The sequence below is a fragment of the Papaver somniferum genome, chromosome 5 (genome assembly GCF_003573695.1).
Source record: "Papaver somniferum cultivar HN1 chromosome 5, ASM357369v1, whole genome shotgun sequence".
NCBI lineage: Eukaryota > Viridiplantae > Streptophyta > Magnoliopsida > Ranunculales > Papaveraceae > Papaver > Papaver somniferum.
The window spans coordinates 215481131-215499833 of record NC_039362.1 but is presented as its reverse complement, the minus strand read 5'-3'; the positions used below and the strand labels follow the sequence as shown (position 1 = coordinate 215499833).

Genomic DNA, 18703 nt, shown 5'->3' with positions numbered 1-18703 from the left:
TCTATTTCAAGATAATAAAGTTGCATAATGATTTACTACCTAATCTTCTATACTCGACCCGAGCACATAACACTCGGGCAATAATATCAGGGAACATTGAGAATCGAGCTCAACGTTTTTCTGCCTAGCGTTTTGGATCATTTTCTACTTTCTATCTTGAAACACTATTCGCATTATTCGGCCCTCCACTACTAAACATCTGAAAACCAACACCTAGAAAAAGCAAGAAATTTATTCCAATGGTTTCGACCCAATATTATTAATTCATCGAGATTAATGTTTACCGGAAGTAGGGCACGAGCCAACTTGAAGCATGGCTGCATGGGCGTGTAGTTTGCACACATAGCCCAACGACTCCCAAGCCTAAAATATTTTTATGCTTAAATTCGTCCTAGCAAGACTTTTGCATCCCCATAGTAAATTTTTTTGCTCCTCGGAAGTTTAAAAATTTAGGGAAATTTAAGGAAATGGTACTGTGGTAAGAAATAAAATGGAACAATTAGACAAACTAGCTTCCCATTGAGAACTGGACATGAAAATACCCAGAAAAAATGTACCAATACCAATCGTGAAGAAAAAATTCAAAACTCCAAAAAACCAAGAAAATAAAATTAAATAACATACTTATTTTACTTTTTTTTACGAATAACAATATTCTTCCTCTTCCTCATCACAGTGATCTTCAGCAATCACCATTTTACTAAGGGGACTAGGCCCAAGTTTCTTTCTTCTCAAACAACTTCTTCTCCTAATAACTTCCATTTGATTTCTTTTCTTCGAATGCATCATTGATTCTTCAACAACAAGTCTTCTCATTAAAACATCATCAGTTAATGATTTCCCCCTAAACACCTTTCTCACTTCATGAACACCATTATTACTAGGGGGTAGCCTACTACTATTAACACTACTGCTTCTGCTCATATGATGATTAGGAAATTTTACTTGTGGCACTACTTCCATATTACTCTTGGCAGCCCTTGGATAACTATTACTTCTTCTTGGTGGAATAATATCTACTTGCCTAAATAATGAAACCTCATTGTATGAAGAAATTGGCGCACAAAGACATACCCTGGTAAATGAAGCAGCCACACGTAGAGATGAAGATTTTCTTAATTTTGGTCTGTTTGTTGAATTATTGTCGTGAAATTCTGATTTTGATATTGTTGTTGTTGTTGATGATAAAGAAGATATGGGTTTCCATAAGTTGTTGTTTGATATTGTTGCTGCTACCTCTGTAATTGGCTTTGATGGTGTTGGTATGGGTTTCCATATATTTGCCACTTCCATTGCTCTTTGGTACCAGGGTCTCCTATTTAATTATCATCCAAAAAATTGAAATTGAATTCAGTCATGATATATATACGTACAAATTTGGTTCCTATCAATTTTAAAGTCAGTTCATCAGTATCATCGTCCAATAATTTTACCATTATAATACAGTGAAATTGGGGCATGGTTGTACTTATATTTTTTTCATAGGGTACATATGTGTGCTATATTTTGTTAAGGCTGCAGTATTTTAGTGAAGTACGGTTAAAATGACTTATTCTCTAGTACTGACAACTGACTTGAATATGACATTTAAGACTGTTAGCTGTTAGGTAAGCCATGGAATTCAAAGTTTTAAATTTTCCATTACTCATGAATCATTCTTATGAGTACAAGCATATTTCATAGATCCGAACTAAATAATGTCTTTCTTTTCGTTTTTTGCTTTCAGAGATTTGAATGGTGATTCTAGTACTATACAGAAATCAAAAAGTAATTAGAGGGAATTATAGTCTTCAAAAAGAAAATTAGAGGAAATGAAAAGGAACCATAATAGACATTAACAAGATTTTGAAGCTGGTTAGATTGATCAATGACAGATAAATGAAGATAATTAACATACCTTTTATTGATGGATTTTCTATGTGGGTCTTGCATGAACAAGCTGAAAAACTGATGAAGTATGGCAATTTAGGTGAAGATGAATGAGATGAGTAGTACTGAAATCTACTGATGAAGGTATCATCTGAATTATGAAGAAAGCAAAGCTACTAGTTGCTAAAGTGAGATTGATCGATCTAGTTAAAGAGAGAAAGAGAAGATTTTTCAAGGTATTATTGAGTAGTAGTACTAGTGATGAACATTAAGGTGTCATTCATATTCTACTTTGCTCTTCTTTTTTATTTTCTCTGTTTCTATATATGGATTGGATTTCTTTATTACAGACATTTCTTTTGCTTTGGCTTTGGCTTTGGCAGGGTGGATTGCTTTTCTTTGAAACCAATACACAATGAGAGAGAGAGAGAGAGAGAGAGAGAGAGAGAGAGAGAGAGAGAGAGAGAGAGAGAGAGTGACATAGAAAGAAAGAGATAGGTTTTTGAGGGAATTTAATTTTAAATTTCAAAATACATAAAAGTAAAAGTTTGGTGTTTTACTTGTATCTCTTTATTTTATTTTTATTATGTTGAATCCATTTATTATAGGCAATTTTGTGCACCGGTTTTAAAACTGAAGTGCCCATGACTCATTTTCTCATTGGTGGTTTCCGGTAAATATAAAGAAAAGAAAGTTTTGGTGAATTATGTTATTACAAAATCATGGGAATGAATAATTTTAAACAAATCATGGAAAATTATAACTAAAATCCTGTAGTAGTGTGACAGATACTTTAAGGTTGGATATAGATGTCTGGACTCTGGAGCTAACTAGTCAATGACATTTGCGGCGTAGATTTAAGACCATCCAGTAAGAATTCTCACAAGACAATGCCCCTATGCATGCATTGCATAATTCGTACCATAGTGAAAGCATACAAGACTGTCTGCCCTTAAAAGAGATGATACCACCACCTGAACTAAACTTTCTTTTTAATTATTGCGATAATAATGCACGCAACTCAAATAATTTTCTTAAGTTAATACTCAAAAAGGTGCCCTTACTCATATTTACTCGACTAAATAAACAGCACTTGTTATATGAATTATGATCATAGTTTTGTATGAATTATGAAATGGAAAGACTTTCAATGTTAGTATTAGGTTTCCTTGTGTCTTACCCCATGTTCATTATATCAAGATCCTGGAATTTGGGATTCGTGTTGTTAGAAGATGATGGAAACCATGCATAATACACACTCGAGAGCTTAGTATTTTTATAGTCATGCTTGCTTGATTAATCTTTTTCTAAGAGTTTAATTCAATATTTAAGTACTATCTTTTCGATCACCAGCTCCTCAAAATATGTAGATCCGTAGATTTGTAATTATTTGAAAATGTTCGGAAACCTTTTAAGGGATCGAAGAAACCTACTAATCGATAAAAATCATTTTTAAAAACCGATATCCCGTTAATGCATGCGGTAATTAGGTACATTTCCCTATACTTGTACTTGTTAAGGTTTTATGGAATGGTTCCTCCTTGTGATTGTTGGAGAAATGAGTTATTTAACAAATGGATTTTTGGTTTTGGTATGGTTTGATCTTATGACTTAAGGGTCTAAGGATACTCACTCATTTTTGATAGAGTACTAATATTAATGTAGTTAGAAGATTAGCATGCCCTCTGTGCAGGGATGACATGCACAAATCAAAAAATGGTACAATATAAATTATCGGTTGTGCGTGCTTTTCTTGCTCTCGTGACATGATGTAAATTTACTGCTAATACACCGTATCTTCGAGATGGCTTATTCAGTAGGGTGAATGTTATGAATCCGAACTTCCGAACAGTGTAAAAAATAACAGATGATGGGTAATTTCCTTGAGTGCAGCATCGTGTATTATTTCATTTTTGTGTACTACGCAGATGTATTTTTTCCAGTTACAAATTACTAACCACTGACAGGATCATCCTCTGTTAGTTTCGCTTTACATCTTTTGGTGTGAAAAGAGGAAATCCCATGTAAATATGTCCTAAAAAGATGATGGCAAACAAAATCATAGCCTAGTCATTTCGAGATCAAATCAAGGGTATCTTTGTTTATCCCAAGTTGGAAAGATATGTTTCTAGGGATAGACTATAGAGATCAAAAGGACCATTTTTTACATAACTGTATTACTTTTTGTACATGTACGTTGTATGGAATATCGAGTTATTAGTACATTTTTGCTTCATTCAACATAAACCTAGTATTCGTGATAAGATTGAGACGTATTTCATTCCTTTTGGTCCTTCGTTTTGCTTTCACTCTTTTGCATAGAGTGCTTATATCTACAAAACAAGTAGCTTCCAAGGACGGTTGTTTTGAGAAAACCGTCCCTAAAGAAGGATATTTGGGACAGTGATGGCCTGACCGTCCCTAATAGTCATAAAATATTTAAATCAAGATTAAAATATGTCCGTCCCAAAAAGAAAACATGGCCAAATAATATTAGTGACGGTGGAACAGGGGACGGTACATAAACCGTCCCTAATACCTGTTAGGACGGTTTTTTGTTTTCTTGGGACGTTTTTTGGCCGTCCCAAGAAGCCTTCTGATTTGTAGTATATGTAGCTCTTCAGCTTGTATTTGCTTATCTTTATACGCTCTCTTTTAATCTAGTTTAACCCCAATAAAAAAGAACAACAACAGTTCAAAGGAAAAAAAAAAAGAACAACAACAGTTAAAGGAAAAAAAGAACTATCAATCAGAACTTGAGAGTGAAGACACAGATATAATTTATCCAAAAAATTATTTATCATATTCAAGTACCAGTTATAACGCAGCAATGGATTATACACTTCGTTTGATTGAAAGAGTTAGAATCCTGAATTTAATTATGGGGTAATCTAATTTTTGGAATTGAATTCCCGTGAATCGAATTCAAATCCAATAAATTAGCGTTTGGTTGAGATAATTCAATTACTTTTGTTATAAGTCAAACATGTTACCAAGAATTCTATTCCTTTGACCAAACATGTTACTAATTTAAATGAATTTGTCTCTGATAATTTTTCATACGCTCTTTTAATTTATTTTAACCTTCGCCGATCAAAGGAAAAAAAAAGAAAAAACAACAAAAGAGAAAGAAAAATCCTTGTTTCTTTTTTAGCGATAAAGAGATTTCGCCGATAGAATTGTGGAACAAAAGATTGGACCACCAAAAATGAAATGAACAGAAATTGGACTAAGCCGGTGCCAGCGGCGAATTCAGGATTTCAAGACAGGGGTAGCAAATAGAAAAATACACAACAAAATTTTCTAGTAATTTTTTTTTCGGTTACACATATTTATTTTTCCCATTGCACATGATAGATGGTGTATTACTATATGTAATAATCCTGTCATTACTAATCTTCATGATTAAACACAAATTATGAAGAATAATTAATACCCAGAGCTCCCTTTTGTGATCATATAACCTCTCGAAGCCGGTAAATCGTCAATAACCTCCTCTACTAATTCAACTCTTCTGAACTAATTGCGGATGCCGATTTCGATTCTAATGTGCTCCATCACAAGGTATCTCATAAAAATGATACTATTCAAGACAGTGTCTTCCAAGAACTATGGCTTGACAACTCGATCATCACCGGAACCAATATGGCAATATCTTTGTCTTGTTTTCCGATAAGAGGTACACAACATCTTAATTTCTAATAACAGACACACAATGTCTTAATTGTGCAGTCACCTCTAATTTAAACCCCAAGCTAGTGCATATCCACTAGACAACCTTGGCTTACTTATCCAGCTACAATAGGAGACGACCATGCTATGGTCAATTTAAGATTATGGTTCTTATATCCAAAATATAGCTGACCTATAAATTGGTCTAACTCTATGCAATGACACTGAGGTTGGATACCCAATCTATCAATTTTTCATGCAAAACGTGATATACTAAAACCCTCAAAATTTGACATGAATCTCAATCTTAATTTAGATAGAAACTACAAAATCAAATTGGCAAAAGATGGTATCTGAAGTTGTGGAAGAAAGACACTAACAATCAACAACACTGGCTCAAATCTCATTTGGACTTACTTAATCAATTCATGGAAATTTCTGTTAGAAAGAGACGAGTTTTCTGTGGTTTCCCTTATACGAAAAAATATGGAATTGGAAAAGAAGAGGAAGAGAATTCGTGGAAGGGGCGCTAACTTTTCTGTGGGCTTGGATATCAAAGCCTGTTAGTGGAGATTTGTGAAAGCAAGGGGTCGCAACTGCACACCCTTGCTTCACGGTACATCCGCCACTGGCCGGTACATTCATAATGCTCAAGATACACATCAAACACGAAAAAATACCAACACATTGTGTTTGTGCATCTTGGAAATGTAATTTTCCGTGAATGGAATTCTTCTTTTTCACCTGCATAGGAGCAAGTCTTACGGTGGAATCCATCCATATTCCATTTTACATGCCACCTCAGCACTTGGAACTGTGGATAGGAGCACAAGTATAATGGTGGAACAGTAGAAACGCTATTTTTAATGAAGCTAAAAAAACGCAATATCCTGATTATGTCTGTAAGTAAAAATGTATTATATTTTTTCTTAAAGAAAAATAGAGGCATAGTTACAAAAATACTAATGCTAATGCCACAGTCTGATTTTGGAATTTCTCCCATGTTATGAGTATTGTAGTATTATTGTGGATGTAAAAGAAAGAAGAAAAAAAGTTTGGTCAAAAGTGAAAGGAGAAGGAGAAATAAGGGAATTTTTCTTTTTCCTTTATAAAAATGTGGTTTGCCCATATCCAGAAATGATTTTGTCCAGTTGGGTGGTGGGGGGTGGGAAGATACAAATCTTACCTCATCATATAACGTGTGAGTCAGAAAACCATTATGACAGTCACACTCTTCACACGTGCATACACTCCAATAATTATGGTTTTACCGGCGCCACCCACCTTGTCAGCCACCAATATTTGGAGCTTCCCTTCCCAACACCCAACTGACACTTCTTGTGCCACCTAAACGGCGCCCGGGTCTATGCACACCGACAAACTATGGAGTGACGTTTTTTTCAATTTTTTACTTTTTTTATTTTACTTCTATGTGACTCTGAATTTAGGTCGTCCAACCTTTTCTCAACAACAATCCTTACACCAATGACGTTGTCGTTATATCACGATGATAAAGTTACCCGATAATGGTAGTAGAGAGTTTGAAACTCGTGGGTATTGTTTGTACCAGAAAATACTTCCAGGCACAGAAGAGGATTGATTTGATGATGATAATGCAAGTTTGGGTTAAAAATACGAAACAAGTATAAATTAATAAAGCCGGTTCCTATGGCAAATGCCTAAACCTTCCATATGCCATGCCAGGTGGCCTGGGATGGTGCTTGAATCCGCCTTTAATAAAATATGTGAAGGTTTTAAAGAAATAGGTAAAAATCAAAGAAGTATACAAGTTTTGGATATTAACCAAATCAAACCTCCAACTAAGAGAAGACCAAGAAAAGTTCAAGGGAAGGAAAATTTGAAGGCAAAGAAGAAGATAAACAAAGGAGATTCCGTTCATGAGCGCATTGATTGAAAGTTTGGTGAAATGAAGAAGATAAACAAGATGAAGAACATTGTCCCAAATTTTTACTTTTAAAATCTTTATTGTAAGTTATGTCATTATCTAGATGAATGAAAGAGGCACTAATGTAAATTAAAATTCTAAACTTTTAATGAAAGATGCACTAGTTTTATATTAATATATCTTAAAATTAGAATTTGATACAAATGAGAGTTGCATCATACAAACGAAAGATGCATCATATTCGGGCATTTACTCTAAACTGATCATATTTGGGCAACACCCTCAAGATAAGATAACAACCCTCAAAGTGGTAATTTTGACCAACTCTGTTGCGCCATTCGAGCCGGCACATTTGCTCCACATCATTTGTGTTTTTTCCATTTTGTCGGTTTCGATGGCCTTTAGCAAGTACAACATCCCACAACTTCAAATCCTTGCTGATTATTCCTAAGCGACGACACAATCCATCTGCATTTCGATTATTGAAGTTCAATATTTCTTCTTGAAATCTCTGAAATATGCGACTCCATACAACCTCTTAATGTTGATTTTGTCCACCATCGGCCATATCTTGCATAACAAAAACATAATGCCTGCAAATGGATTCATCTTCAGATACGCTAAATTTGCGAGTTCCAACTCGAACTGACATATAAGATTTGTGGAGTGAAAGAATGGATATTGAAAAAATGGTGTGAGTTGAAATGAAATTTGATATTGTATTTATAGGAAGATGAAATGATAACCGTTGGATGAGATGATACGAGCGATCTAGTCTACACCGCTGACAGTGGAGAGTACACCTAACGGTGTAAACTACACCGAGCGGTCAAAACTCGACCGCTCGGTGGAACCTTGACCTGGCGTGGCTAAGTGGCAAATTTTCCAGTTTTCCCCCTCCATAGTGGGTGCTTAAATGTCAAACAATCATGTTTGCCACACCGATAGGAAAGGGCCTAAGAGAGACACAAATCTAACATATTTCGACAAGTTTTTCGTACATGCGGACGAATTCCTGTAAGGAGAGATATTTTATTGATCTATCTGTTACAATAATTTCTGATCCCTTTCAGGGTTTGGTGGTGTATTTTCGTGTATCTCCTCCTTTTTTTAGGGTTGAGATTCCTCTTTATTTATGAGATAAACCCTAAATTCGAGATAAATTTCATATGCAAGTATTTTGTCCAGCAAGATATCTGTAATGTTCCATATATTTCTCTGCAGCGACTTGGTCAACAAGAAATCCAGAAATTCCTAAAACCTTCTTGGTGGATACTGACATGGAATCGGCGAAAACGGGCTAAACTGTCATGGACCAACGGATTTGGCTGGTGGGCCTTAAATTTTTGTTGTTGACCGCATGTAGACTGCGGCCTTTGAGCTTTTACCGGTAGGATTTGTTGGTAGACTGTCTTGACTGGTCGGCAGGCATAATAAACTAGTTGGCAACATGGCTGACAACTGCAAATATGGTTGGCATCATGCTTGGAAAACTGATAGTAGACTAGCTAGCAGCATTGCCAAAATATTGTCTGGGATCATAATTAGACCGAAGAAGGAGATTCGAGTCCACAAAACAAGTTAGGCGAGTCAAGTCCGACGAACTGGACCGGTGAAGTATGCTAGACAAAGTGGACCAACGGACCAGTCGGGAGAAATGGGTCTTGACTTGACTTTAACCGTTGACCGATAGTTGATTGTGACCATTGACCGACATTTGACTTCATGGCAAGCTGGGAAGGTTGGTGGAATGTGCTGGTTGGATGGATAACATACTTGGATGGCATCTGAATGGTTGTGAAAACATCATTCTGGTCCAATATGTGGCAATTTTATCATGGTACAAACATCGCCCCCTCTTAACCTCCAACTTTTTATAGGGTTAAGAAGTTCATCTTACCTCTTGTATTGACGATCAAGCTTGTTTGTCAAGTTTAGTTGATCAAAAATATATACTTGATTTCTAGTCTACTTATAGCTATGTCTCGGATTAGGATGGAATGTGTAGTTGAGCTTTATACTTCACGGCGTTCATCAATTGAAGACGGAGATTTATTAAGGAGAGCTTGGAGGAACTTCATCAACAAAAGGTATGTGGAGACTAAAACTTATCTATCATTCAGAAGTCCATTCTATTCTATTTTCTAATGAGGCTAAGTCATATACTTATATAGACTTTTACATTATACACATTTGACATTTCAAGATGAGTTTATCTCGCTTATCTATTTCTCGAAATATGTATTGGAAGCTTTTTGATTTAACTATGTTCATTATTATTCTTGACGAGTTTAGTTGGAGACAATTTATTTGTTGGAAACTAAATATTAAGTCAAAAGATGATCATGTGAAATTTCCTTGAAACATCTTACATGATTTGTGTAAGACAATCATTTGATGTCGACTTGGAAAGTTTCGTATTGATCATTCGATCACTTGAAAATTACTTGAAGCTAATGGTTTGTGTGAGACATCCATTGTCGTCTTTAAGGATGTTTCAATGATTTAAATGGGAGTTTAGAACAATTAACCATGTCTGGATACAACACGGTATGCATACCTAGTATGTGAATTGTATTGTTATAATTCAGGTCCGGGAACCTTGTTTGCGTACCTAGAATGCGAACGGTTTTACCTGTAAAGGTCCGGGAACCTTGTTTGCGTACCTATTATGCGAACTGTTTCACCTGAGTTAGGTCCGGGAGGACTGTTTGCATACCTGGTTTGCGAACGGCTAGACAGGACCAAGGTCCGGAGTTGTTGTTTGCATACCTGGTTTACGAACACAGTGGTTAAGCCCTAAAATTGGTTAAGTATGATTCTCATACTCATGAACTAAAACATTTATGAATTAAGGAATGCAATTTTTGGAAACCGTGGTTTAATGTTCGTGAATTGATTCTTGTATAAGTACTTTGTACAAGTCTTCTCTTAAACATAGACCATGCTTTTATTAACTATAGCCCAAAAAGTTTAAGTTAAAAAGAAAAATCAAAATTACCAAACAAGTCTTAATTTTTTAAATAATAATCCTACTTCTTCCCCAAAATCAAAATATAAACACTAACTTTTTTTAGATCCAAATTAAATTATACTTTAATCTAATTGTAATTGGTCTCTCATTATTCTTATAAATTTCCCTATTATAAACCCTAACATTTATTTTTTCGAAACAAACTAAACCCAAATTTTCACATTTTCTCTACAATGAAGTTTTTTACCTAAATCATGATTACAGTAATATCGATTGAGGTTATATATTGTAAATATTCCCTTAAGAATTCTCTACAACAATATCAATCTAAAATCGAAATCAAATCATACTCTGTTTTCTTAAAATCAATTTTCTGAAATTCCATAAGCATTATTATTTTGTATAAAAATTCTAAGATATTCCTTTTTCTCCATCATGATTGTATTAAACTGAATATTCTTAAAAATCATCAATTATGCCATAGATCTTACATAAATTTAATTATCAAATATGATTAACTTTATTTTATTTTTTTGATTTAGGGATTTAATAATTTATTGTGGGCTATATATAAAAATCGTGTATAATTTTATGGGTTATGTTATAAATCATAAGAATCCGTTTGGTTAAATTTATGACTTATTTTATGTGGGTTATAGTTAATAAAGCCATGTGCTATATTTAAGAGAAGCCTTGTACAATTACGAATATATCCGATTTTGTTTAAATTTGCTCATATATATATTTCTATGAGATAGTGAATAATTGAACAACTCTATTAGAAACACAATTAGATTCATTTGATTTTCTTTCATGATTGATTGATCATCATATTTGATCTAGAAGTGTTAGACGAATGTGGTTAAGACAAAAGTGTTCATATGGCTAACTTCCACTACAAGAAACTTAACCTATTGCAGCACCCAATGGTTATGGCATAAACTCCTATTAGTGTCGCGATAACCTATGTAGCAAGAAGTCTATTGCTGCACCCAATCTTTATTGCTGCAGCAAGAGATTATACATTTTTTCCACACTATTTTCATATTTTTGCTATAGTTGTGTGGCAAAAGTTTTATTTTGCAGCAGTAAATTATAGCTTTTAGCTGCACCCGAAAAGTACTGTGACTAGAATTTGCTTTTGCAACACCTATATTGAAGGTGTGGCGATATATGGTGTATAAATAGGTAGATTTTCTTGTAGTATTCGGTTAACTGGTATTGAGCCAACTCAATATACACGTTTAGGTACTGTTATCCATATCTAAATGAAGGTATATTTCATTTGTCTATAACAAGCTAAGACCATCTAACGGTGGAGATAGATTGCTCTATTTTTAAGCAGACTTAGCTTGAATCTTAAATCAGGATTTCATCTAACGGTGAATTCTATGCTTTGTTACTAAGCTATCTTAGCTTTGATTGTAAGCAAACCCTAATTTGAAAGACTATATAAGGGAGAACTCTAGCAACTGGAAAACCTAATCCCGGTACTTTCATGTGTCCTAGTTGCAAACTAGATTCGATTATCCTTTAACCTAGGTTTTTCCAGTACCATATTAGGTTAACGACTTGAAGACTTCATTTGGGATTCGTGAAGCCAGATCCAACTATTTTCTCTGTAGTTACGTATTCAGATCTTACTTGTTTAATCGTTTTGAGTATTATCTTCTCTAAGATTTGCTCGAGATTTATCTCCGATAGGTAAGATATAAAAAGTAATCGCAACAGTTTTTCGTCTCAATCTCTTTTGATTCCGCAATAACTTTCTCTGTTAATCGGTTGGGTTATTGTGAGGTGATTGATATTTCTAGGCTGTTCTTCAGAAGTATAAGACCGGATTATCAACTGGTTGTTGTTCACCTTGATTTATCAAAACACGGAACAAAACCCGAATAAAGAATAGACATATCTGTGGGAGACAGATTTGTTTATAAGTCTTCGACTTTAGTTGTGGTTGAGATCAGCTAAGGGAATCAAGTGCGCATAATCTGGCGTGATTCTAGAGGCGTAAGGAATGTGACTGTACCTTAACCGATGTAAGACTTGGTTACGGCTCAAATACATTTCAGTATAGTGTCTGTAACGGCTTAATACAGTGCGATGATCAATCTAGACTAAGTCTTGGAGTTTTTCTGCATTTGCGGTTTCCTCGTTAACAAAATTTCTGGTGTCTATGTTATTTCTTTTCCGTATTATATTTTTGTATAATTGAAATATCACAGGTTGTGCTTAGATCAAACAGTCGATAAATCCTACCTCGTTTGTTGGATATAACTTGATTGACACTTGGGCATTGGTATTTGGTCTGTCCAAGTTATTTCTCATATCAATCAGGTTCATAGAGTCCTATTTGTTCGATTGCAGATTGTATTGAGAAATAGAGATAAAGCTCTTTGATATATCTCTTGATTGAGCTCTATTTTAAGTTTCTGCGCTTGGATTTATATTGGAGTTTAGTCCATACAGATTTCTGAACGAAGGGTGTAGTTATCATACCCCCGCTTTTTCATAAACTATTGTTGTTGAAGTGAAAAGAAAGTTTCCCTTGTTGTTTGTAAAAATCAAAACCAAGACGCCCCTAAAGTGAAGTTGTTGTGCTTGGAAAACTGAATGACAATAGGTGAGCACGAGCCATTGTTGCAGACAAAAATTGGACTGAAAACCGAAATGGTCAAAAACAGAAGCATGAAACTAGAGCGGAGTAATTATGTAAAAATGGAGTGCAATGATTGCTGGTGAAACGGGACCCTGGAGTTACTGGTGAAACTGGACTACAATGATTGATGGAAAGTTATAGTCACGAAAGTGAGCTGCAACAGTTACATGGGGAGACTTTTCTATTGGGATGAAAATAGACTTTTTGTGCTGCTGGACCTTCCAGCTTCATCTTGTGTCGTTGGGCCTGCCAGCAGTTTTGAAGTGTGTAGTCAATGATCATGTAAAACTTGACGGTATCAATCATAGTAAAATTGGACCGCAGCTGTTGCGGAGGAATTTGAATAAAACAATTGAGATTAACGGGATTGCAACAGTTGCGACCAACTAGACTGCAACAGAAACTGCATTGCAGAAGTTATGAGCAAAACTGGACTGCAACAGTTGCATCAAACTGACTACAGAATTTATGAGAAAAATTATAATGCATCAGTTGCGTCCAATTGTGTTCATCAGTTATAAGAAAACCTGTACTTTAGAAGCTACAAGCAAAGCTGGACTGCAGTAGCTGCGATGAGATGGATTGCAGCATCTACAAGCAAAGCTGGACTGCAGCAGCAACTATGATCAGCTGGACTGCATCAGCTTATGTTGAACTAAACTGTAGCAGTTACATGCGTGTTTCTTTTAACATTGCAGTTTGGCGATATTTACATCGAAATATTAGGGTGTATACTCGTCCGCTCTTAATCATGTAAATCGTTGTAGGATTAAGAAGTTTGAGTTCCCCTTTGTTATGATTTTTGGTAGCTGAGTTCCGCATCACATTTAGGTGTGCGTAACTCTCCCCAAAGCATGTAGAGCGTTATGCAGCTCGCCCCAAAAGAATTACTTTATGTGTTAATTAAGGTGTTACAAATATCTACCACAAGCGATCGTTATCACGATTGAAGTGATATGCAACTCACCCCAGAAGATAGTGATTTTCATGTTTCTTAATGCTCGCAAATGGGTGCACTTTCTTGCTGCATCTCGTTCGTGTATGGAATGAAGTTGAAGGTTTTCTTCTATCTGGAATTTTCGCATGGGCCAGGCTTACTATTCTAGATGCGCGTAGAATTGAGATGCCTTAGCATGCGAAAACCCTCACCACATTGTATATATTTCAGATGATAATTTATGCATGATGTTATGCGAAAATAAAAAAATAATGTATGCATATACCTTATGGGAAGTGCTATTAAAATATTGCTAATATGGTGATTAGGATGTCTACTAGCACGTTGATGTTTCTCAACGATGATGATTGTCGAACATTTTTCCTAGCATGTTGCCTTTAATTTTCATGTAACAGCTCCCCCGAACTGGAAAATCAGTCAAGGTTTTGGAGAGTATCTTAGAAAACAAGATAATGAACTTTAAACTCGATCACGCTGCAGACAAAAAATATACGCAACAACTTTCACGGATTTTGTAGTTAATAATGTTGTGGACAGAAAATCAACACAAAGGTTATTACAAACCTCAAGCTTGATCTTGCTACCGACGAACTCTGTAGGCAACAATCTCGACGAATTGTAATCTCAAACATGTTGTAGAAAAAAATTCAACACAACAGTTTCCACGAACTTTGGATGCGATCAAATTTCGAAATTCGACACAAAAGTTTCAACGAACTTTGAAACTGATCATGTAGTTGACTGACAAAATCAACATAACAATTTCCACGAACATATTTATAAAAGCTTAAACGAAATCTGATCTTGAACGTATTATGGATATGAAATCAACACAACAGCTTTCACGAACATTAAACACGAACATGTTGTGGATAAAAAATAGACACAAAATTATTTACGAACTTTGAAAAGGAACATGTTGTAAATAGAAAATCGTCAGAACAGTGTTTACGAACTTTATATTCGAGCATGTTTTGGATAGAAAATCGACACAACAGTTTTCATACACATTAAACTTGAGCATCTTGTAGACAATATTAACACAACATCTTTTATGAACATTGAACTTGAACTTGAACTTATTATGGATAGACATCAATACAAATACTTTTACGAATATTGAACTTGATAATCTTGGGGACCATGTATCCATGCAACAAATTTCATGAACTTTGAAGATGATATAGAGCTTTTACCTGATAATGGTCGATGAACGTTTTCGATGCCGCTCCAAACCTCAAAAATAAAAAAATTCAAATATAAAAAATTTCTTCTCCGTGTTGTAGAGAACTGAAAGACAATCGCGACGAGCTAAAAAAAACACTCAATTCCGACATAAAACAAATAGATATCAAGTAAACAAGAGAGCGAGTTGAATCAGCGTATCAGATCTATCTTGGGTGACCAGATTGCTGATGTGGCATTTAATTTAACTGATGTGGCGTCAACTTGGTGCTGATGTGGCAGTTGATATGGCGCCGATGTGGCGATGATGTGGCCCTGGGGCATAAATATCCAAAGGCTTATGCAATTGGGGCTGAAACATCCATGCTTGTTTGGCTTGGCTCGCGACTCAGCTTGGGAAGAAATATCCGTAGGTGTTAATGAGTGGGGTGGGAATATTGAAACTTTATTCAGCTTGGCTCGTAGCTCGGCTTGTGCAGAAAAATTCAGAGGAGCTTCTGAGTAGGGTGGAAACATCTAACTGCTCAGCTCGGTCTGAGCATCTTGGCTTAGTATATGTGGCTCGAAGATGGTGGCTCGGCTCTGATGGCTCAACTTGGAGGGACGGCTTGGCTTGACTGAGCATCTGAACATGGATGCTGGACCAAGCCGCCTGATTTTTCTACCGGGATTTTTTTTCTGTTAGACATGGCTGCCGACTTTTTTCATTTTCTTTTTAAAACTTTTGGCCACGGTTTTCTTTGCAAATTCTTTTTCCTTGAACTATCCAGCAACTCTATTCTTATATGTTGCCTTTTCCTTCAAGCTTTTACACGGTTTACAGTTTTGAAAGACTGTTATCTTTTCTCATGAACCTTTCTGCGGTAGTTGAAATGAAGAGGGTACCAAGTACACCATAATATTTTTGATATCAACATGTAAGTCTGATACCTTGCAAGATCTAATATAAACAGAGACTGTCAAGAAGATAGCAAAACCCAAGGTATACACTTGGTATATAGTATTAGTTTGACAGCGAACACAACTATGGATCAACCCAAGTGTTTGTGATTAACGTACAAGTGCAATTAATTTATTCATAACTTAAGAAAATTATAATATTGATAGTTAAGTAAAATCACACAACAATTGTTAGAGCACTGCTCGGTCGAACTCGCAAGCGTTGCTATCTCAAGCTTGTTGTCAAGTTTAGTTGCCAAAACTATAAGTCTTGATTTCTAGTCTACTTATAGATGTGTCTCAGATTAGGATAGAATGTGTAGTTGATCATTATACTTCACGGCGTTCATCGATTGAAGACGAAAAACTACTAAGTATTGTGGAACTTCATCAACAAAAGTTATGTGGAGACTTGAACTCGTCTATCACTCAAAAGTCTATTTTTATTCTATCTCCTATTGAGACAAAAGTCGTATAGATATATAGACTTTATGTTATACATATTTGATATTTCGAGCTGAGTTTAACTCTCTAACATATTTCTCGAAATATGTGTTGGTAAGTTTTCGCTTTAACCAAGTTCATTTTTATTCTTGATGAAGTCAAAAGATGATCATGTGAAAATCGAATGGTAACATCTTACATGATTTGTGTAAGACAGTCATTTGATATAGACTCAGAACGTTTCATATTGATCTATTGATCACTTGAAAATTGCTTTGAAGCTAATAGTTTGTGTGAATCAGCTATTCTCGTCTTCCAAAAATGTTTCAATGATTAAGATGGAGTTTAGGACGACTAACCATTGATTGGATATAAGACAGGATATAGCACAGTATGCGTGCTTGTATGCTAACTGTTGCAAGTTATTCAAAGTCTGAGAACTATAATATGCATACCCGTATGTGTGCTTGTTTGATAGTTGATGTCTGAGAACTTAGTATGCATACCCGTATGCATACCGGTTAAGAAGTTCAAGTCCGGGAATTCAACTAAGTTTGGTCATGTACGATAGTATGCGTACTCGTTCGCATACTGGTGAACCCAGAACAAGTCTGGAATTCTAAGTATGCGTACGCGTTTGCATACTTGAGTGGGTTAAGTTCTAAAATCGGTTTGTTCATGAACTAATACATTTATATATTAAAGAATGCAATCTTTTGCAAACCGTGGCTATAATGTTCATGAATTGATTCAAGTGAATCAAAATCGATTTTGCTTCAATTGTGTCTTGTATACTTTTATGAGAATATAAACAATTGAACAACTCCATAACTAGTTTTTCACCCGTGCGATGCACGGGTATGTTTCTTGTAAAATAAATATTGGATCATGTTTTAAATTTAAGTTCGTTACAAATAAATTAAACTAATTAAAATTCAAGAAGTTCAACACCTTAGAAATTGACAATTTTTTTTAGTAAACTGATAAAAAACCAACACGACATCTTCCAAGCGCCAACAATACTTATTTAAAATTCAAAGATTGATTAAAAGTTATATCGCTACGGATTTTTTCGAAAACTGATCTTCTTTACATCATGCTTTTATTTCTTATACACTCTTGCCTGTTTTGGTCCATCGAATTATTTCGTCTATAAAAACGCCATCGAGATCGCGTTAGATTATATCGTTAAATAAATACCGTCTGACCGCTTACCTTTTTATAAATTCCTCTATTTCGTTTATGCAGGATGATTTTGTTGGTATTTTATTAAGGTAAGTGGAAACCTAGTAAGATATATTTTACTGGTTAAATTCCTCATTTTTCATTTACTTGTTATTGTAGACCACTTTGAACACATATAAATAATGAAGCCAATGGAAATATCTGTAAGAGTCATTTACCAACCAATCCATAATATAAAGGTGTTAAATGTGTCAGTCCAGCCCATCTCGGACCACAAATAATTTGTTTAGAATGTTGTTTGCCGTGTTGTAATGTGTCAGAAATCAAGGCTTATTGTGATATGTTGTGCCGTGTTAGAGAGTGCATTGTGATGTGTCAGACAAATAATCAAGTGAATGTGAGAATAAAGTCTCCACCTTTAAGAGAATCTCTAGTAGAAGGCAGAAGATTTATTTTTTAGTGACATTTATGATTTTAGACCTTCATTTTAACTCAATCCATCTCTAACAGTAGGTCCTACAAAACAGGAGGGATGAAATACTAATTTTGAAGGTTTTGAAGAAAGCCTTATCTTGACCTCCGGAATGACTTCCATGTCATATTTTTTTAGTTTTAGTAATTAAATAATATACAATTGAATGGTTAAGATCTCATCACATAAGGGTTTCTAAGGGTTAAACCTTTATACCATTGGAGATCATTTATTAGTCGTGGGGTCCTATATTTACTATATGTGTAAATCCTCGTAAGTAAGGGTCTTAATAAAATTCTACGTAGGATTTTTAACACCAGCTGTTGGAGATGCTCCTAATGATCTTCTAATTTTAAAGGTCATATTAGAGAATGTGTAGACATCCTAGTCATCAATATCTAAGGTTGGAATCACATACTTAGTTATATAATTAGTGGTCC

The 18703-nt window shown here is 35.1% G+C and overlaps 1 protein-coding gene across 1 annotated transcript; it reads right to left on the bottom strand.

The window, feature by feature from the left end:
- Positions 1–499: 499 nt before the first annotated feature.
- Positions 500–2252, bottom strand: LOC113278607. Its single transcript, XM_026527413.1, has 2 exons — positions 1898–2252; positions 500–1315 (listed from the first exon to the last, which is right to left on the bottom strand). Exons 1-2 carry the CDS (start codon positions 1930–1932, stop codon positions 640–642), a joined length of 711 nt encoding a protein of 236 aa, XP_026383198.1. The 5' UTR covers positions 1933–2252; the 3' UTR covers positions 500–639.
- Between the last annotated feature and the right edge of the window lie 16451 nt (positions 2253–18703).